The sequence below is a fragment of the Panthera onca genome, chromosome B1, assembly GCF_046562875.1.
Source record: "Panthera onca isolate mPanOnc1 chromosome B1, mPanOnc1 haplotype 2, whole genome shotgun sequence".
NCBI lineage: Eukaryota > Metazoa > Chordata > Mammalia > Carnivora > Felidae > Panthera > Panthera onca.
The window spans coordinates 52,021,733-52,044,332 of NC_138342.1; the positions used below are offsets into that span (position 1 = coordinate 52,021,733).

The 22,600-nt window shown below is 35.2% G+C and overlaps 1 protein-coding gene across 4 annotated transcripts in view; it reads left to right on the forward strand.

The window, feature by feature from the left end:
- Positions 1-22,600, forward strand: part of LOC144616179 (uncharacterized) — a 344,180-nt gene that overhangs the window by 96,938 nt on the left and 224,642 nt on the right. For all 4 annotated transcript variants that reach the window (XM_078446067.2, XM_078446069.2, XM_078446070.2 and 1 more), the window contains exon 3: positions 13,708-13,840. In XM_078446067.2, the coding sequence (XP_078302193.1) occupies positions 13,708-13,840 (133 nt within the window). The remainder of the gene's footprint in view (positions 1-13,707; positions 13,841-22,600) is intronic.

Sequence of the window (22,600 nt, forward strand, 5' to 3'; positions counted from 1 at the left end):
TACAAGGAAATGACTGGGCATGAGTAAAGTGACATGCATACTGAGGTTAAAATTATAGTCTTTAAATAGTAATTACAGGAAAACATCACTTGCCTATTCTAACCATTGATTCTTTGAGTTGTTTGGATGTTATATTCAAGTGCAATAAAGTCTTATTGATTTGTAATTTTATATAGAAAATAATTTTATGAAGAAAAAACTGTATGAACATGAAAGAATAAAGTGTTTTGTTTGATGTCAATTTTTAATACACTCATATTTTATAGATACATCATTGTTCCTAATGCTTTTTTCTAGATTTTCACATTTCTTCAGATCTTTTTGCCAAAGAGTAACCTTGCTGACCTGCCATCTCTATTAATTCAAGCAAAGGCATGGGTAGCCTGGGCTCCTGACTTCCATAATGAGAAGAAAGACTTCGGGTAACAGCTGCCTTACAGAGAATGGAAGAAGTGTAGGGAAAACCCAGACCCAAACAAAAGCCTACCCTAAAGTTGTTCAGAATAGAACAAGTGGCAGAGACTTGCAAGGAATACCATTCTGATTGTGTAATTGTTAAAAATCAAACCCCAACTGGCACAGAATTTTGTACCAATAAGTGTAAAGTACCAATAATCTAAAATTATTTATTTTAGTGATTCAGGCTTTAAAATGGGCAGGGAGTGGAGAGTACACTCTTATTGGAGGCTTGCCCACATTACAGTTAGAAAGCATTTAGGAGGGGTGCCTGGGTGGTTCAGTCAGTTACTCCTCGGACTTCAGCTCAGGTCATGATCTCGCGGTTTGTGAGTTCGAGCCCCGCGTTGGGCTCTGTGCTGACAGCTCAGAGCCTGGAGTCTACTTCAGATTCTGTGTCTCTCTCTCTGCCCTCTTCCCTTGCTTGCACTCCGTATCTCTCTCTCTCTCAAAAACAAATAAACATTTAAAAAAAAAAAAAAAAAAAAAAAAAAAAGAAAGCATTTAGGAAACTGTCACCTGGGGTAACCGAAAAGACAAGCAACTTGGAAGATATATTTAATTAACTTGTAGCATTGAGAGAGGAGATTTTGATTCAATATTGAAATGATGAGTTGTTACTAGCAATTGTTTATTGTTGCTAACAGGATTTTAAAAGATATTATAAGGAAGAAATAAGCTCAGAAAATTAATAATTATTTTGCCAGATTTTAGAGGACATAGTCCAGAGATTTCAGGTTTAGGAAGTAAAACTGTATGTCCCCAGACAAAGGTATGGCCAATAAAATATAGTCCCTGATATCCTGTGCCCTGCTATTAACACATCGCTTTAGGATAAAGACCAGCTCAAAGCATGATTACCAGGCTCCTTAGTAAAATCTGTGAAAGAAATAAGATAGATTCTAAATCCTTATATTTGGAGAGCATGGGTCCTGAAAGATTCAAGATGTAGTTCAGTGAAGTCTGTAGAGCTCCAAATGCACATTACTTAACCTAGAGGGAGGGACAGCTCTTTAGAAATGTTGCTTTTATGCCTGACTTTCAGCATGTGGAATTGACTGGAAACAACTCCACACAGAACATCCATGAAAAGTTCAGAGATCACCATTGACAAAAGTGCTGCCAGCCTGCTCTAAAAGACGCTGAGTTTGCTTGGCATATAGAAATACCTATGTGTGCTCAACTTTGTACAGACAAAAAAAAATCAGGCCACTAGTAATGTTCATCCATATGCCCCAAGAAAGACATATTTTGAATACTCACTTAAGAAGTTGCCAATGAGGAGGATGAAAAGTGAAGAAATTCCCAGAGAGCAATGGACTAGAGACCCATAGGAGCTAGCAGAACTAGGTCAGTGTCTGCTGTTGCCTCCCACCATTCCCTTTTCTGGATACAAATATTTATTATGATTCTTCTGTGCCTGTTCTATCCCTGGCTAGTTGAGTGTGCATGTATGTTGGGTGGTGCATGGAGGGTGAGGGTAGAGACTCAGAATACTTGTCTTTTTATTTTATTTTATTTTATTTTATTTTATTTTATTTTATTTTAAAGTTTATTTATTTTTATTTTTTTAAATTTACATCCAAATTAGTTAGCATATAGTGCAACAATGATTTAAGGAGTAGATTCCTTAGTGCCCCTTACCCATTTAGCCCATCCCCCCTCCCACAACCCCTCCAGTAACCCTCAGTTTGTTCTCCATATTTATGAGTCTCTTCTGCTTTGTCCCCCTCCCTGTTTTTATATTATTTTTGTTTCCCTTCCCTTATGTTCATCTGTTTTGTCTCTTAAAGTCCTCATATGAGTGAAGTCTTATGATTTTTGTCTTTCTCTGACTGACTAATTTCACTCAGCATAATACCCCCTAGTTCCATCCATGTAGTTGCAAATGGAAAGATTTCATTCTTTTTGATTGCTGAGTAATACACCATTATATATATATACCACCTCTTCTTTATCCATTCATCCATCAGTGGACATTTGGGCTCTTTCCATACTTTGGCTATTGTTGATAGTGCTGCTATAAACATGAGGATGCATGTATCCCTTCGAAACAGCACACCTGTATCCAGTGGATAAATGCCTAGTAGTGCAATTGCTGGGTCATAGGGTAGTTCTATTTTTAGTTTTTTGAAGAACCTCCAAACTGGTTTCCAGAGTGGCTGCACCAGCTTGCATTCCCACCAACAATGCAAAAGAGATCCTCTTTCTCTGCATCCTCCACAACATCTGTTGTTGCCTGAGTTGTTAATTTTAGTCATTCTGACAGGTGTAAGGTGGTATCTCATTGTGGTTTTATTTGTATTTCCCTGATGATGGGTGATGTTGAGCATTTTTTCATGTGGGTCGGTTGGCCATCTGGATGTCTTCTTTGGAGTAGTGTCTACTCATAACTTTTGCCCATTTCTTCACTGGATTATATGTTTTTTGGGTGTTGATTGATAAGTTCTTTATAGATTTTGGATACTAACCCTTCATCTGATATGTCATTTGCAAGTATCTTCTCCCATTCTGTCAGTTGCCTTTTAGTTTTGCTGATTGTTTCCTTTGCTGTGAAAAAGCTTTTTATTTTGATGAGGTCCCAGTAGTTCATTTTTGCTTTTGTTTCTTTTGCCTCCAGAGATGTGTTAAGAAGTTGCTGCGGCCAAGATCAAAGAGGTTTTTGCCTGGTTTCTCCTCAAGGAGTTTGATGGCCTCCTATCTTACATTGAGGTCTTTCACCCATTTTGAGTTTATTTTTGTGTATGGTTTAAGAAAGTGGTCCAAGTTCATTCTTCTGCATGTTGCTGTCCAGTTTTCACAGCACAACTTGCTGTAGAGACAATCTTTATTCTATTGGATATTCTTTCCTGCTTTGTCAAAGATTAGTTGCCCATACATTTGTGGGTCCATTTCTGGGGTCACTATTCTGTTCCATTGATCTGAGTGTCTGTTCTTGTGCCAGTACCATACTGTATTGATGATTACAGCTTTGTAGTATAGCTTGTGATTCCTCCTGCTTTGGTTTTCTTTTTCAAGATTGCTTTGGCTATCCGGGGTCTTTTCTGGTTCCATACAAATTTTAGGATTATTTGTTCTAGCTCTGTGAAGAATACTGGTATTATTTTGATAGGGATTGCATTGAATATGTAGATTGCTTTGGGTAGTATTGACATTTTAACAATATTTGTTCTTCCTATCCAGGAGCATGGAGTCTTTTTCCATTTTTTGTGTCTTCTTCAATTTCTTTCATAAACTTTCTATAGTTTTCAGTGTATAGATTTTTCACCTCTTTGGTTAGATTTATTCCTAGGTATTTTATGGCTTTTGGTGCAACTCTAAATGGGATGGATTCCTTGATTTCCCTTTCTGTCGTTTCATTGTTGGTGTATATGAATGCAACCGATTTCTGTTCATTGATTTTATATCCTGCAACTTTGATGATTTCATGAATCAATTCTAGCAGTTTTGGGTGGAATATTTTGGGTTTTCCATATAGAGTGTCATGTCATCTGCGAAGAGTGAAAGTTTGACCTCCTCCTGGATGATATGGATGCCTTTTATTTCTTTGTTGTCTGATTCCAGAGGCTAAGACTTCCAATATTATGTTGAATAATAGCGTGAGAGTTGACATCCTTGTCTTTTTCTTGACCTTAGGGGAAAATCTCTCAGTTTTTCCCCGTTAAGGATGATATTAGCATTGGGTCATTCATATATGGCTTTTATGATCTCGATATATTCTCCTTCTATCCCTACTTTCTTGAAGGTTTTTATCAAGAAAGGACGCTGTATTTTGTCAAATGCTTTCTCTGCATCTATTGAGAGGATCGTATGGTTCTTGTCCTTTCTTTTATTGATGTGATGAATCACATTAATTGTTTTGTGGATATTGAACTAGCCCTGCATCCCAGGTATTAGTCCCACTTGGTCGTGGTGAATAATTTTTTTAATGTATTGTTGGATCTGGTTGGCTAATATCTTGTTGAGAATTTTTGCATCCATGTTCATCAGGGAAATTGGTCTATAGTTCTCCTTTTTAGTGGGTTATCCCTCTGGTTTTGGAATCAAGGTAATGCTGGCTTCATAGAAAGAGTTTGGAAGTTTTCCTTCCATTTCTATTTTTTGTTTTTGTTTTTTTTCCATTTCTATTTTTTGGAACATCTTCAAGAGAATAGTTGTCAACTCTTCCTTAAATGTTTGGTAGAATTCTCCTGGAAAGCCATCTGGCCCTGGATTCTGGTTTTCTGGCAGATTTTTGATTACTAATTTGATTTCCTTACTGGTTATGGGTCTGTTCAAATTTTCTCTTTCTTCCTGCTTCAGTTTTGGTAGTGTATATGTTTCTAGGAATTCGTCCATTTCTTCCAGATTGCCCATTTTATTGGCATGTAATTGCTCATAATATTCTCTTATTATTGTTTTTATTTCTGCTGTGTTGGTTGTGATCTCTCCTCTTTCATTTTTGATTTTATTTATTTGGGTCCTTTCCTTTTTCTTTTGATCAAACTGGCTAGTGGTTTATCAATTTTGTTAATTCTTTCAAAGAACCAGCTTCTTGTTTCATTGATCTGTTCTACTGTTTTTTTTTTTTGTTTTTTTTTTTTTTTTTTTTTTTTTGGTTTCAATAGCATTAATTTCTGCTCTAATCTTTATTATTTCCTGTCTTCTGCTGGTTTAGGGGTTTATTTGCTATTCTTTTTCCAGCTCCTTAAAGTGTAAGGCTAGGTTGTGTATCTGAGATCTTTCTTCCTTCTTTAGGAAGGCCTGGATTGCTATATACTTTCCTCTTATGACTGCCTTTGCTGCATCCCTGAGGTTTTGGGTTGTGGTGTTATCATTTTCATTGACTTCCATATACTTTTTAATTTCCTCTTTAACTGCCCATTCATTAGTTAATGAATGGTTAGCCCATTCATTCTTTAGTAGGATGTTCTTCAGTCTCCAAGTATTTGTTACCTTTCCAAATTTGTTCTTGTGGTTGATTTCAAGTTTCATAGGGTTGTGGTCTGAAAATATGCACGGTATGATCTTGATCTTTTTGTACTTACTTAGGGCTGATTGGTGTCCCAGTATATGGTGTATTCTGGAGGACGTTCCATGTGCACTGGAGAAGAATGTATATTCTGCTGCTTTAAGATGAAATGTTCTGAATATAATATCTGTTAAGTCCATCTGGTCCAGTGTGTCATTCAAAGCCATCGTTTCCTTGTTGATTTTTTGATTAGATGATCTGTCTGTTTCTATGAGTGGGGTGTTGAAGTCTCCTACTATTATGGTATTACTACTGATGAGTTTCTTTATGTTTGTGATTAATTGATTTATATTTTTGGGTGCTTCCATATTTGGTGCATAAATGTTTACAATTGTTAGGTCTCCTTGGTGGATAGACCCCTTGATTATGATATAATGCCCTTCTGCATCTGATACAGTCTTTATTTTAAAGTCTAGATTGTCTGATATAAGTATGGCTACTCCGGCTTTCTTTTGTTGACCATTAGCATGATAGATGGTTCTCCATCCCCTTATTTTCAATCTGAAGGTGTCTTCAGGTCTAAAGTGGGTCTCTTGTAAATATCATATAGATGGATCCTGTTTTCTTATCCATCCTGTTACTCTATGTCTTTTGACTGGAGCATTGAGTCCATTGACACTTAGAGTGAGTACTGAAAGATATGAATTTATTGCCATTATGATGCTTGCAGAGTTGGAGTCTCTGGTCCTTTCTAATCTTTGTTGCTTTTGATATATATATTTTCATCTTTTCTCCCCTCAGAGAATCCCCCTTAAAATTTCTTGCAGGGCTGGTTTAGTGGTCACAAACTCCTTTAATATTTGTTTATCTGGGAAACTTTTTATCTCTCCTTCTATTTTGAATGACAGCCTTGTTGGATAAAGAATTCTTGGCTGCATATTTTTCTGATTCAGCACACTGAATATATCCCGCCACTCCTTTCTGGCCTGCCAAGTTTCTGTGGATAGGTCTGCTGCAAACCTGATCTGTCTTCCCTTGTAGGTTAGGGACTTTTTTTCCCTCGCTGCTTTCATGATTCTCTCCTTGCCTGAGTATTTTGTGAATTTGACTATGATATGCCTTGTTGATGGTCGGTTTTTGTTGAAACTAATGGGGGTCCTCTGTGCTTCCTGGATTTTGATGTCTGTGTCTTTCCCCAAGTTAGGAAATTTTTCCGCTATGAATTGTTCACATAAACCTTCTATCCCTATTTCTCTCTCTTCCTCTTCTGGGACCCGTATGATTCTGATGTTGTTCCTTTTTAATGAGTCACTGACTTCTCTAATTCTTAAATCATGCTCTTTTGCCTTAATCTCCCTCTTTTTTTATGCCTCATTATTCTCTATAAGTTTTTCCTCTATATTGCTGATTCTCTGTTCTGCTTCATCCATCCTTGCTGCTGCTGCATCCATCTGTGATTGCAGCTCAGTTATAGCATTTTTAATTTCATTCTATTTTTTACTTCTTTTTACTCTGCAGAAAGGGATTCTAATCTATTTTTGACTCCAGCTAGTATTCTTATTATCGTGATTCTAAATTCTGGTTCAGACATCTTGCTTGTATATGTGTTGGTTAAATCCCTGGCTGTCGTTTCTTCATTCTCTTTCTTTTCAGGTGAATTATTTCATTTTGTCTTTTTCAAGGGAGAAAAGGAATTAATGAGATAGAAAAATTAAAATTAAAAAATTAAAATTTAAAAATATTAAAATTTAAAAATTAAACACACACACACAAATCGAATAAATGATGCTAGAATCTTAAGTGTGTTTTGGTTTCAGTGTTGAAAGTGGTTTGACAGATTAGAGAAAAAAGGGGGAGAGAGAAAAAAAGGAAATCATTTGAGAATTTGAAAAAATGAATACACTGAAGTAGACTAAATTGAGATGATGGGAGTAAAATAGAATTTGAAAAAATATACACGAAAGTAAAAAATAAAGTAGAAAAAAAATTAAAGAAAAAAATTAAAAAAATTTTTTTTACATTTATTTATTTTTGAGAAACAGAATGAGACAAAGCATGAGCGAGGGAGGGGCAGAGAGAGAAGGAGACACAAAATATGAAGCAGTCTCCAGGCTCTGAACAAGTGGTCAACACAGAGTCTGATGTGGGGCTTGAACCCACAAACTGTGAGATCATGACCTGAGCCGAAGTCGGACACTCAACCAACTGAGCCACCCAGGCGCCCCAAGAAAAATATTTTTAATAAAAATTAAAAATAAATATGAATTTTTTCTTTTTCTGCATTCAAGAAAAAGAAGTGAAAAAGAGAAAAAAGTTTAAAAAAAGAAAAAAGGGAAATCATTTGAAAATTTGAAAAAGTGAATACACTGTAGTGGACTAAAATAAAATGATGGAAGTAAAATAGAATTTTTAAAAATTTACATAAAAACAAAAAATATAGTAGAAAACTAAAGAAAAATAGTTTTAATAGAAATTGAAAGTAAAAATGAAGTTTTTATCTTTCTGCATTAAAGAAAAAGAAAAGAAACTAAAAGAGAAAAAAAGAAAGAAAAAAAGGAAATCGTTTGAAAATTTGAAAAGGTGAATACACTGAAGTAGACTAAAATGATGGAAATTAAATAGAATTTGAAAAGTTTACAAAAAATAAAAATATAGTGAAAAAAGTAAAGAAAAATACTTTTACTAAAAATTGAAAAGAAAAATGAATTTTTTCTCTTTATTCAAGAAAAAGAAAAGTAGTGAAAAACAGAAAAAAAGAAAGAAAATTGAATAGATGGACCTGCTACCGGATTGAAATAGGACTGAAATTACTTCATTTTTCCCTAGAAGTCGGGACTATGAAGCACTTTTATAGTCCATAAAGTTAAGTAGGCGGTGAGACTGGTGTTCTTAAAGAGTGAGGTTGGCCCAGTTGGGCGGGGCTCAGTGTAATGGCTCTGTTCTCCACTAGATGGCGCTGCTAGCCTACTGGGGTGGGGTGTTGCTGCGCTTGTAGGTGCATATGCGCATGCGCAGTAATGATGAAAATGACGTCACCCAGGTATCCAGTCTCTAGTATTGGAAGGAACTCTGTTCTCCCTGATCAGCAATCGCGCACCTGTCCTCTGTCTTCGGCTTTCATCCACTCCCCGCTTCTTCACTGTCCGTGACCAAGCCCCAGGTAGTACCTCTCTCCGGAGTTTTGTCTCAGATGCGGCTGTTCTCCCCGCTCCGTTACTTTTGAAGGACTGTGGCTTTGTCCTGTTCCGCCCCTCTGCTGAATGGTCTCACTGAGCAATAGCCGGATGCCGGCTGCACCCAGGAACGCTTGTGGGACCGTGCTGCTGCCAGTGCCCCGAGACTATGGCCAGGTGCCAGTCCGCCCCAGAAAAAGTTCGCAAGATAGTGTAGGAGCAGCTTTTCTGGGATTATGGAAAATCACAACACACATCTGACACCAGGCTTCACACTTAACGACCTTGTTCCAGCACCAGCGAATGTAGCCGTTTTCTGGGGTCTGCTGGGACCAGGTGGCTCCAGCAGTCCTTCCAGCAGTGGAACTGCTTTTCCCCGTGTGGCCCAAGAAGCTCCTGGAGCCTACTCTGCTCCTGGGGATTCGCCCTTCCCACCAGAACACTGCCAGGTACGGAGCTGTGGAGTTGCAGCCTTTGCGCTCCCCTTGTTTACAGTCTTAATGGAATTTAAACCCTCACCTTTCTCCCTTTTTAGTTTAGTCCCTGCGGCTGTTTCCAATTTTCCACTTTCCCTCCAGCTGCTTTTGGGGAGGGATGCTTTTCCCATATTCTCCCCTCCACCCCCCGCCCAGTCTCTGTCATCTCTCTGCTCGCAAAAACACCTCTCTTCCTGCTCCTTCTCGCTCCTCAAGTTGGCCCCTCCACGCCATGTACCTGCTGAATTCTGTGGTTCACATTGTGCAGATTGTTGTGTTAATCCTCCAATCAGTTTTCTAGGTGTGTAGGATGGTTTAGTGTTGGTCTGCCTGCATTTCATGGACACCAGGCACACAAAAAAATTCCATGCTGTTCCACCATCTTGGCTTCTCCTTCAGAGAGCTTCTCCAATTTGTTTTACTCATATACTTTGACTTTTAATTTTTTTTTTAATATACATATTGTAGATTTAACTTTTTCTTCAAAAATCCCTATTGGATTTTATTCTGAAAATCACATATGTGTTTCTTAACTTCAACAGTGTTTACATTTTCTCTGAGGGTCTTTCTGCAAGCATCCTTTCTTGATTTGAGGATGCTTTGCCTTCTTGAGTATCTCTCATTTTGTTAATTAGAATTTTAATTCTAATCTCCTTCTTCCATTCAGCTACCTCTCCGTGCTATCGTTTTCTACTCATTACCTGCAGTTCTGGGCTTGATCAATTTTATTTACAGTGTAACTACTGGTAATGTTGAATATGAATGTAAACATTCAATATTCAACATTTGATAGTCAGAAAGACTCCTAAAGTTTAAGGATATGATTTTGTGAAGTCTAAAGAGCCCTAAAATGTCTTTAATTCCAAAATCTCCACCAAAAAGCTACAATTATATCAGTCTACAGACAGCTTAAAGTCAAGTGAAGAAAACTATAGACTCAAATGTACATTCCTGTTTCCAAATGCCATTTGCAACATTTTTATATAATTCTTTTTATTTATACTTTAATAATATCTATATTTATTTTTAAACCAAACTGCACACATACCTCTAAGATTGCTTGACTCTTGTTTTTTATTTATTCATACATATTTTACCTCGTCTATCTAAATCTTCTTTTGAGTAAACAGTGAATGCTTCTTGGCATATATTAGTATTCTCCATATTTATGCACTTCTCCATGCCTATGGTAGTTCTGTCTGGGCAATATTTCTAAGAACAGCAAAATGTAAACAGAAAATACCACACACATACAAAGTAAACATAGGTATTGTTTTTAATAGCTTGAATTACGCTGCTTTATTTTGCAAAGAATGAGCTATTCACTTGCTATAATTTCCATTTACCTATTAATGGTTTTATTTAAGCAGAATGTGATATTAATTAAAGCATTTTGTTCACTTTCCATGTCACTTAAATATTTGTTCACAAATAGTTCAATGAAAATCTGGACCTTAACTTCTGCCCCAATTATCATATATTGAAAATATGCAAACTTCAGTTTAATAAAATTGCATAATAAAGTGCTGATCAAATATAATAATTCATGTTTAAGGAACAATTGTTGATATATAATCGACATAAGTATTTAATTGTTCTCATCTAAATTAGTTAAGCTGTTTTTTGACATGTTCATGAATAGGCAAATCACTGTTAACTGAACATAGCATATTTTTTCTTGTTTTTTATTTACTAATTAGTAAAATAGAACACTTGTAAATGGTCTGATATTTTTAAACCATCTGTGGTCTATTATGAATGTTTAAACAAATGTAATAAATGCTTTGATTTAACTGCATTTCCCTTGATGCTTAATTTGAAAAGAGAAAGATGAGTTTTCTTGGAAATTTATTATTTCAGACAGTATCAGTAGTTATTTAGTAACAAAAATGATTCTGACTTTCTTACTGTAATATAGTATGTTCGGCATTTAGGGAATAAGTGTTCTTCATTATTTAGATTTACTTTAGCTCTTTAGTTTGTCTTCACATTTTATGAAGTTAAATGAAAACATTTACATGGTATTATTCTGTTCTGATTTACATTTGGCTACAATTAATACATGCATTTAAGGTGCATTCCATTCATTTTAAGACGAAGAATAGTTCTTGCAATATCCATTCATATAAACATCCTATGGGATTCAGAGAATCCTTTCCCTATTCCTAGTTTAGATTTTTATGGCAATAGATCTTGACAAGATAATGTTGATAATAAAATAGTAGAGGCATTTACATGTCTTAATTTCTTAATTTATAATATTACATAAGTAGGTATACTATATGAGGAGAATAAAACATAAATGTCTACTATACTTCATAAGAACACTTAACAAAATATATGCCTAAAACTCATTTTGTGGAACACCTGGGTGGCTCAGTCGGTTGCATGTCTGACTTAGGCTCAGGTCAAGATCTCGCAGTTTGTGAGTTCAAGCCCCATGTCGGGCTCTGTGCTGACAACTCCAAGCCTGGAGCCTGCTTCAAATTCTCTCTGGCCCTTCCCCACTTGTGCTATGTTTCTCTCTCTCAAAAATAAATAAACATTAAAAAAATTAAAAAAAAAACCCTCATTTTGCTAAAGAAAAATATAAATATTATGTAATAAAGCTCAATTAAATGTTTTAAATAACAATGTAGAGGACTTTATCTGTGAAGTTTAAAGAGCTTGGAGTGTTCAAGTAATTTAACAAGGAGGCTATTAGACTGAGGTGGCTCTGACACCTTGGTAGTCTCTGTAGCAAACTAAAACCTAAGCAACGGGTCAATGCACTTGAAGATGAGAAAATGAAACTTAAGAACAACCAAGTACATAAAGTCCTTGCTTTTTCACATCTTCTCTGTAAAAGCCTCTACCCTAACTCCTGTGAGTGGAATTGCACCTATCCAGTTTAGGTTTGGAGCCACCCAACTCAAATGAACATATACTTAAATAAATTCTTGAAAATTTGATTGTAGCTCAGTTTATTTTATTTTAACAGAAGTCAATATCCCAATCTTACAACACATACACACACAAAAAAGGGCAAACTGAAATCGATGACTTTTTCTTGGGCTCATCGGATAACTCCAACCTCCAACAATGGTTAGAGAGAAACTGCTACCTTGAAATCTGAAAAGACAGTCACGTTAGAGACACAGTTGAGACATGTTGACCTGGAAAATAATCTCCTGAGGGGCATAAACCGATATAAACAATTGATAGGTGGTCATTTTGATGAATTACAGAAGCTGAGTGGGGACAACCAGAGGGTGAAAAATTCCTTGAGGAGGGGGCAGGTCACAGTTTGAGAAGGCTTTCCACCCTTTCATGGCTTTACCTCCAGAGAACCCATCAGGTTCTTGGAGAAGATTAAGAAAGATTCTCTATTGAATCTGGCAGGAGGAAGGGAAAGTAACAATTATGATATACACCCAGAACATTCTCTATTAAAAAACAACCTATTCTCCAATTAAAGGTAATTGCCAGAAACTTATCTAAGCTGAAGAAAGGGAGTTTCTCCCATGGCAAGCCCATTCAGTCCTTTCTCACCTAAGATTGGGGGAGATGAAAAACATAGTAAACAATGGTTAAAGATCAAAAAAACATGTTGAGAACATGAAACCAGAGAAATGAGTAAGTCTATAGAAGAAAAACTTGGCTATACCACTGGAAAAACACTGGTGAAGGTCACAGCCTGAAGATCAGATAGAAAAAAAACAGACCGAATTTCAATATTGTAAACTAGTTCCCTTTCTTCACGTCTTTTTACCACACTAAGAGTGTTCCAATATAAATTGAACATACCATCGACTCTGAGGAGGAGTACATAGGAATTTTAATTTTTTCTCCATTTTGAATCTCCTTTTTATCATTCTCCCTTTGTAGAGTTCATATTATTCAAATGTATATTGCAAGAATAATGTTATGATTTTATTTTATTTACCTTTTTGTTACCTTTTCAATCTTTTTTTCTTAAGATATTTTATTTTTTAAAGCAGTTTTAAGTTTACAACACAATGAGGCTATGCTTTCACACATAGGTAGCTTCCCTTATTATCAGTACCACTCAGAAATAGTACATCAATTAAAATGATGAATTTTTTTTTAAAAAGGATAAACCTACATTGAAATATGATAGTTAACCAAAGTTCCCAGTTTACCTTAGGGTTCACTCTGGGTGTGTACATTCTGTGGGTTGGGACAAATGTATGAAATATATCCATCATTCATTATAATAGTATACAGAGAACTTTGTGCAATACCTATGTGTTCATCTTCTCCACCACCATCCCTGGCAACCGCGGAACTTTTTAGTCTCCATAGCTTTGCTTTTTCCAGAATGTCACATAAGTTGGAATCATGTAGTATGTAGCCTATTCCAGTGGCATCTTTTACATGGTAATATGCACTTACGTTTCTTTCATGTTTTTTCGTGATTTGATAGCTCATTTCATTTTTACCTTTGATTAATATTGCATTGTCTGGATATGCCACAGCTTATTTATTCATTCACTTTCTGAAGGACATTTTGGTTGTTTCCAGTTTGGGCAATTATGAGTAAAATTGCCACAAGCATTGGTCTGTGGGGACTTGTGTAGACACAGTTTTTGACTCCTGTGAGTAAATACCAAGGAAGACTATTTCTAAACTGTATGTTTAATTTTGTCAGAAACCACCAAACTACCTGCAAGGTGGCTATATCATTTTCCAATTCCTCCAGCAATGAATGAGGATTCCTATCACCACATATTCTTGCCAACGTTTGGACTTGGCAGTGTTCTGCATTTTGGCCATTTTAATAGGTAAGTAGTGGTATCTCATTATTTTTATTTGCCTTTTCTTGATGACATATGATATCTAGTATTTTTTGTGTGATTATTTGCAGTCTGTGCATCTTATTTGATAAGGTGTCTGTTAAGGCCTGTGGCCCATTTTTAATCATGTTAGTATTTTTTTATTGTTGAGTTTTCAGAGTTCTCTGCATATTTTGGTTAACAGTTCTTTGTCAGATATATCTTTTGCAAATGTTTTCTTCCAATCTGTGGCCTTCCTCTCATTTTTGTGACACTGTCTTTTGCAGACCAGAAGTTTTGAATATTAATGAAGTCCAGGTTATCAATTATTTCTTTAATGGATCAAAATGTGTTTGGTACTATATCTAAACAGATATCACTAGGCCCAGGGACATGTAGATTTCCTCCCATGCTATTTTTTAGAAGTTTTACAGTTTTGTATTTTACATTTAGGTCTACGATCTATTTTGAGTTACTTGTGAGGATGGAAGACTTGTATCTGGGTTCAGTTTTTGGCTTGTGAATGTCCAGTTGTTCCCACACCATTTGTTAAAGAGATGATTTTCATCCATTGTATTGCCTTTGTTCCTTTGTCAAGATCAGCTGATAGTATTTATTCTATTCGATTCCATTGATCCATTTGTCTATTCTTTGGCCATTACCACATTTAAAAAAAAATTATTACTTTGGCTTTATAACTTGCTTTGAATTTGGGTAGCATCCAACTATGTTCTTTTTTAGTATTGTGTTGGCTATTCAAGGTCTGAGTTCTTCTCTTCCCTCACCCAGGTTTATTGAGATATAATTGACATATTACATTATGTTTTAGTGTACAATGAATATACAATGTGATATTAAACATATATAAATTGTTAACTGAGTACTACTATAAAGTTACTTAACACCTTTGCCACCTCACAAAATCACCTTTTTGTGTATGTTATTAGAATACTTAAGATCTACCCTCAGCGTATTTCAAGTATACAAAAAAAAGTATTGTTAATACTTTTATTATAATGCTGTATTATAATGCTTATTATAATATTATTATAATATAATGCTGTACATTATAATTGATAGTTTGTGCTCTGATTTGCAGTTCCTCATTTCTCTCACCTCCCAGCTACTGCAACCAACATTTCACTATCTATGAGTTTGGCTTTTTGTTTTTTTTAAGATTCCACATACATCTAAATCATATAGTACTTATTTTTCTCGGTCTGGCCTATTTCACTTAGCATAATGCTCTCATGGTCCACTCATGTTGCCACATATGGAAGGATTTTCTTCTTTTCTATGGCTGAATAATATTCCATTATATATATAAACATATATATATATATGTATATGTATACATATACATATACATATATATATATATATATACATATATATATATATATATATATATATATACATATATATATATATATAAATTTCATTCATCCATTAATGGACACTTAGCTAATTGCTATATCTTGGCCATTGTGAATAATACTGCAATGAATATGAAAGTTCAGATATATCTTCAAGATCATTATTTCATTTCCTTTAACAGAAATACCCTGAAGTAGAAATGGTGGGTCATGTGATAGTTTTATTTTTAATTTTTTGAGCAATCTTCATACTGTTTTCCATACTCGCTTTACCAATACGCATTCTCATCAAAAGTTTACAAGGGTTCCTTTCTTCCACATCCTCAACAGCATTTGTTAGCTTTTGTTTTTTTTATAATAGTCACACTAGCAAGTACAAAGTCTATTTTAATGTGGTTTTCATTTTTATTTTCCTGATAATTGATGTTCAACATCTTTTCATATTCCTGTTGGCCATTTGTGTCTCTCTTTTGGAGAAATATTTACAATAGCAAATAAATATGCATGTATATATATACTCCATCCATTTACCTTTAATGTATATATAAATTAAATATACATAATTTAATGTATCTAAATTAAAGGTTATGTAATTAAATATATATTTAAAGTGGGTTTCTTTTTTTAAGTTTTTATTCATTTATTTTGAGAGAGAGACAGAGAGAGCAAGCAGGGATGGGAGAGGAGCAGAGAGAGAGGGAGAGAGAGAATCCCAAGCAGGCTCTGAACTGTCAGCGTGGAGCCCAACACAGGGCTCAAACCCATAAACCATGAGATCATGACCTGGGTTTAACTCAAAAGCTGGACACTTAACTGACTGAGCCACCCAGGCACCTCAAAAATGAATTTCTTACAGACAACATTTATAGCTAATCTGAGTTCACTTTCAAATAACACTATGTTATTTTATGAGTAGTGTGACTACTTTATAAAAACCAAATAATGTTTATTACTCCCCTTAATCCGTTGTATCATTGCTATCATTCATTTCACTTGTTTATAAGCATACATAAGCATACGCACACACACACATATATACATACACACACACACACACACACACACACACACACACTGAGTGTTCATAATCAGATACATTGCTGGTATTATTTTGAACAAACTGTTATCTGTCAGATCGATTAAAAGTAAGAAAAATAAGGGCATCTGGGTGGCACAGCTGGTTGAGCCTCTGACTCTTGGTTTTAGCTCAGGTCATGATCTCATGGTTTGTGAATTCAAGCCCTGCATCAGGCTCTATGCTGACAGCACAGAGGCTGCTTGGGATTCTCTCTCTCCCTCTCTTTCTGCCCCACCCCTGCTCAATCTTTCTCTCTCAAAATAAATAAATAAACATTTTAAAAATAAGAAAAATATGTTTTTATCTTACCTTCACTTTTCCTTCTTTGATGCTTTTTTTTTATTTAGACTTGAGTTTCTTACCTATATTGTTTTCCTTCTTTGTCAAATACTTAATGTGGGAAACTGGTCAAGATCCTGAAGCTAAAGCTTACAATATTGTGGAGCCCCCTATGACTGGATCTCCTTGAAAATTTTAACTCTCAAAGTTGTCTGCATTGAGCCTCTAGCAATTCATCAATTACAGTTCAGATTTTCCTACCTTTGCACTTTTGTCTGTGGTATTTCCTGCCTTTGAGTCTCTGCTAAGGTAAGCCAAGACTCCCTGCTTGCTTAGCTCTCTCTGTTCTGGGAAGAAGCAGATTGCCCTATGTCTTCCGCTCATGGATCTAAGAAGAGTTGTTGATTTTTCAGTCCCTTTAGCTTTTTACTTGTTATAATGAGGTTGTGGTTTCCAAGCTCCTTACATGTGGAACCAGAAACCAGAAGCTCTTTATCTTTTTATGCCACTCTCTGTGAGTTCTCAGTTGACTCTTTCAACAGTTCCATTATTTTTAAAATTTTTCTTTTTTTTTTTAAATATCTTATTTTTCAATAATCTCTGCACCAAACTTGAGGCTTGAACTCATGACACTGAGATCAAGAGTCTCATTCTCCATCAACTGAGCCAGCCAGGTGCCCCAAATTTTTCTTACATTTTACATCTCTGTGGTATAGTTTTGAAATTGCTTTTGTTTTATTGTTTTCCTTTTTTTCCCTAGTAATATTTCATGAACAGAATGTTTTCTCTGATTTCTTTTTGGTAGTAATACTGTTGTTTTCAAATTTTATATTTATATTTTCCCTGGTGTGTATCTTGAGTTTTAAAGTTTTCTTATTTTTAAATTTTTAGTCAAAGGCATTCTTCAAATGTGTCTGAGGTTTTAATTTCTTTGCATTAGAGAGTGAAAAGGTGATTGGAAACTTCATGTGCAGGAAATATGGTTGCCAGGGTATGTGCCTTACTGTGAGGATGATGTGGTTGGCCAAATACTGAGATCTGGCTGTCTTTTCTCTTGTGCTGACCACTTCCTCCAAGAGCAGAGAGGACTCTTTCAAACTCCTCAGACAGTAAAATCCTGGTTAATGCTGTTCTCGAAGACTACCAGAGGAAAAGCATTTGGTAAATAGTTTCTTTTAATCACTCTGGTTTTAAGTAGCATCTTCGTTTTCAGCTTGCCTGGAATGCAGATACTCTCTGATTAAGTTCGTCCCAGAAAGCCATAATGAAGTCATGTAGAGGCAGGCGGAGTGAGTTTGGTGAGGTGATTTGGAAAGCCCTCTGGGCAAATAAATTTGGAGAAAGGATGAGGTGTCAAACGAATCCTTAGTCAGATTTTGTGCCATTCCTCCTGTTTTTTCACTTCAGCCAAGAAAACCACCTGAGAGAAACCTGATGCCTCATATTCCTAAGCTTTTGGAGGCTCAGCAGGGAGAATTTGCTAGCTACATGATTTTTCTCTGCAGACTGTTTCAATTCTCCATGATGATATCCTTTCCAGATTCCAAACTTTTGCTGCTTCATATATAGTGTTGTAATCTTTGATCTTGTGGATATATCTTTTAATACTGCTTCGTGGTATTTTGATGGGGTTCAAATAGGAGACAGTAGTTAATATGAGTGTTTAATAGATTGAATTAAACAAAAAGCCTGTTTTCTCTTTCAAGTAAAATAAACTGCTTTCTTAAAGAAAACACTGTCTTCTGCAATGTATTTAACATCATTTATTTGCTCACTTTTCCTTGTGAGATTAGCTTGCAACTTTACTTAATACTTTCTCCATTTATCCTAGTGTTCTCTTGTCACCATCTTCATTTGCTTCCATCCTTCAAAATTCTCTGAAATGTAAAATAGATGTGAAGAGTAATATAATGCCGTCTCAATTGCTTATCAGGATAGCACGTTTGTTAAAAAACTATGGGCTTTAGAGTTATGTGACCTGAATCAGTGCCTGCAAACCTACCCATTCAGTGTAGCTATCTTCAAGTTATTTGACCTCACCACAACTAAGCATTTTTTTCTTTTAATGTAACAAAAACATTTCCCTACATTACAGTGACAAAGTATTAGAAATGTTATTTAGTATCCATTTGGTAATAAACATTCTGACAGCTTTCAAGCCCCTTCTCCCCACTTCTTCTACAAGTTGGTCAACTAACAAGAGAGCCAGTGAACTCCCTTCCTTAGCCCTGGTGTTATGTTCAGACCTCACAAACATCCAGCCAGTGCACAGGAACCTTTCTCCTTTTTCACTCCACAGCCATTGTAAAGTCCCAACCAACTCATTCTGCCTCCCTCCAGCCATTTCCAACCTGCACTCCTCAGAAAGCCTTATTATGTAAATAAATAAGAAGTCCATTCCTGCTCCCTGGGTGTATTTGTAATCATTAGTCTCAACCTCCAATTCAAATAAACTTTTGGAGTTAGTTTCTGCCCTTCTTGGGGCAGCAACAATAGTAATACATTATCTAGCTCATGCTTTTTGTTTCAACCAATATTTATGAAGTCCCTCTTCTCAACTTATGACCGATGATGCTGTAAGGTACAAGAAGAGAATAAACCCTAGCCTGTTGGAGCTTCCAGTGGAGTGAACACTTCAAAACATTGTTGTAAGATTTAAACAAGATTTAAGATATTCAGCAGATTGCCTGAAGTGCTTTATTGTGTTTATGTAACATTTTTAATGATTTGTGCCATGCAAAGGATTACAATAACTTTATCTTTTGAACCTTTAGAATCAATGATTGTCTCATTGTTAACATGCTTAAACTATTTTTATGTAACCCCTTGTTCAATAGGAAAGAAAATCATTAAATGAATAGTTGGTCAAATCTTGATTTAAACCATCCTACATTTTACTTAAAGAAGTATAGTATTGGAGTGCCTTGGTAGCTCAGTTGTCTGAGCCTCTGACTTTGGCTCAGTCATGACCTCGCAGTTCCTGAGCTTGAGCCCCACATTGGGCTAACTGCTGTCAGTGCAGAGCCTGCTTCGGATCCTCTGTCTCCCTTTCTCTCTGCCCCTGCCCCGCTCGTGCTCTCTCTGAAAAATAAAATAAATTTAAAAAAAAGTATAGTATTCTGTGAGAGTACAACTAAATAAGGAAGTCAGCAAAGTTGAAAAATATACAAATATTTTGAACAGATCAGCGTAACTATATATATGTAATTTAAATAAATCACTTTGGTTGCTGTAAGGAAAAAATAGAGTGAGACAAGGTGAAAACAGACCAGTTAGGGATTTCCTTTCCTCTCTCCTTTCCTCAGAATAAATTGGATTCTTAAAGCAAATGATTTAATGAAAGAAAGCTGGGGACTGAACATTAATAACCACTCCAGTAACAGGTGAGACAGTAAAAAGCGGTTAAGGATAGAAAAAGGAAACTGAGAGAAAGAAGCTCTCCATGTTGATTGGTAGAGGAGTAGCTAATGATACAGATATCAAGATAATGAAGACAGAGAAAACCTACTAGTTGTTAACACAAGTGAGAGTATTCTATTCAACTAGACCTTAAATCTATCAATTTGTTAGTTTCTATAAGGAGACAAAAAGAGTGTTTTATTTGGAGTTTCCCACAAAACTGAGCCTAACACAAGGACTTGGTTCCAAGTATTTTATTTGGAAGGCAATTCCAGGCAATAATGGTAAAGGAATTGGGAAAGGGGATGGGTAAAGAGGAAAAGCTAATATAGGTTTCCATTTTCAAGGATGTTGTGGTCCATGTAAGCTTGTTTCCTCCAGGACCTCATGATAATTGGACAGAATTGCTCAAGTTCTTTGCTCAAGAAAGGGCAGGCTGATACTGTGGAAAGAAATACAATCCAGGACACCAGCAATGTCTGCTCAGTTGCAGTAAGAAATATACTTGGAAACCCAGCCACACATAATCACTAAATACAAAAATAAAATTAATGAGAGAATAAAAAGTTCAGAAATTGACATAAATATGTACATGAACTTAATAATTTGTATGTTTCATCAAGTTATTATTTCAAAATGCAGAGATGGGTATATTCTTCAACAATATTTATCCCACATTTTATCCTGAGAAGTATTAAGCTTCTCCAAAAGTATAATTTCATAGCATGAATACTGTATGAGTTACCCACATTGAATACTGCCTTAATGCTCAGTTGGTTATATACTTCCTTATATTCTCTTTTCTTCCTTTTAAAAAGTAAATATAAAATGTGTTCATATTTTATATATTTATCATATGAATTCCTTTTTATCATTCTTCTTTAATATATATTTTTTGCCTAAGTCGAGAGCTTATAAATAAAAATGTCTAAGATGAACAGTAAATTTTAATGGACGTAAAGAACTAGGTGTTCAGTGACAGAAACGTATTTTGTAATTTATGCTGTGGACTTATGGCAGCCTTAAAGCTTATGCTTTTTATACTTTAAATATTTATGCCTCTACAGCCAAGAAAAAGCTAAGGATGGAGTAAATGTATTTACTCAAGTTCACCAATAATAACAATAATAAATAATGGATGTAGTGAGCTGAGTATAAAACTTGTCCAAATGCATAAGACAATGGGTCAAGCATCTCTCTGTGACTTGCTGTTGTGTGGAAGCTAGTTTAAAGCTCAAGGTGTCATTTCTCATTTATTCTATTAGAATCCAAGGCTTTATATTTTTAGATAATAAATATTGCATGCTATGGTTTTATGCTTTAATTTGAAACACTCTCTCCTTAGCCATTGAGCAAAATTATACAAAGTCACAATTCGGTACTTTACACATTGTTTGGAAATTCTTTGTCGTAGTTTTCTTTATAATACTCAATTCATTAAAAATTATTAAATAGATAAAGTAGCAATTTATAATTATCTAATCTATAATATACACTCAGGGTGATCTGAACTACAAAATATGAACAATGAACAAATTATGTAGTATCACCAGACTTCTCTAGCTGCTTCTGATACCTCAGTATAGTTTTGAAGTCCCATAAAAATGACATTGTGATAAAAAATATTCAAATATGTATTTTGTAGTTTTAACTATGGTCTTGTTCCATTTGTATGTTTAAAGTCATTTCATAGTCATCTATCACCATTGTGTAAGTAATGATATAGTATGAATCGATTTGTAATAATAGCTGTAAATCATTTAGTTCTGTAGCAATTTCACACTGACAAAGAGAAAAACACTTGGGTAGGCTGTTTGCCTCCGATACATAGAATGTAGTTGTATATGCTTGCATCTTTACACATTTTTTTCCCCTGCTGACCTAATAGAAATCTGTTAGTTAGTTAATCTTTTGTCAGTTATAATGTCACATTTTTCTTTCAGTCTTGTATTATACGATTATAAATTTAGTCACAAAATGTCAGATTGAATTCCTCCTTGGCACTGACACCGGGCTAATTTTCCTGTTGAGTTCAGGAAAGAGTTGAGCAAGAAGAAGCCAAAAATAAAAGGGTCTAACTCCTGTGAGATATCCATTCATATTTTTTCTCCCCCAAAGGAAGGTCACAGTATGTTTGCACAATCTTCTCCCATCCAAATGAAAGACACTCTTCCAAAAATTGTTTTGTTTTGACACATAATAATAGAAATATAAACAGTGATCATGTGCATTCACTATTGCTTTAGGTTAATTTCTGCTGCTTTTGGTCTCTACTTTTGTGGCTGTTGCATGTTACTTAGCCCCTTCTTTCCTTGAATTTTTCTTACATTAAGTGGACGAGAAATGGGAGTATCAATTTTCTCCAATGTGGTGATATCATTTATTATTAGCAAATTTGGAACCACACATGAATAAATCATTAGCAGAGACTTCACTGTTGCAAGACTTAGGTGCTGACATCATTTGCTTAACACTGATTTTTTTTTCTTTCATAACATTTAAGAAAACTCTCTAACTCTAATACATAAAACTTTCTCCAGTTGAGAAGCTAATAATTCAAAACAGTGGCAAAAAGGCTCTTCTCACAGTTGATTTCAAATAGCCTTCCATTTTTCTTGTTGGAATTTCTAAGTAAGT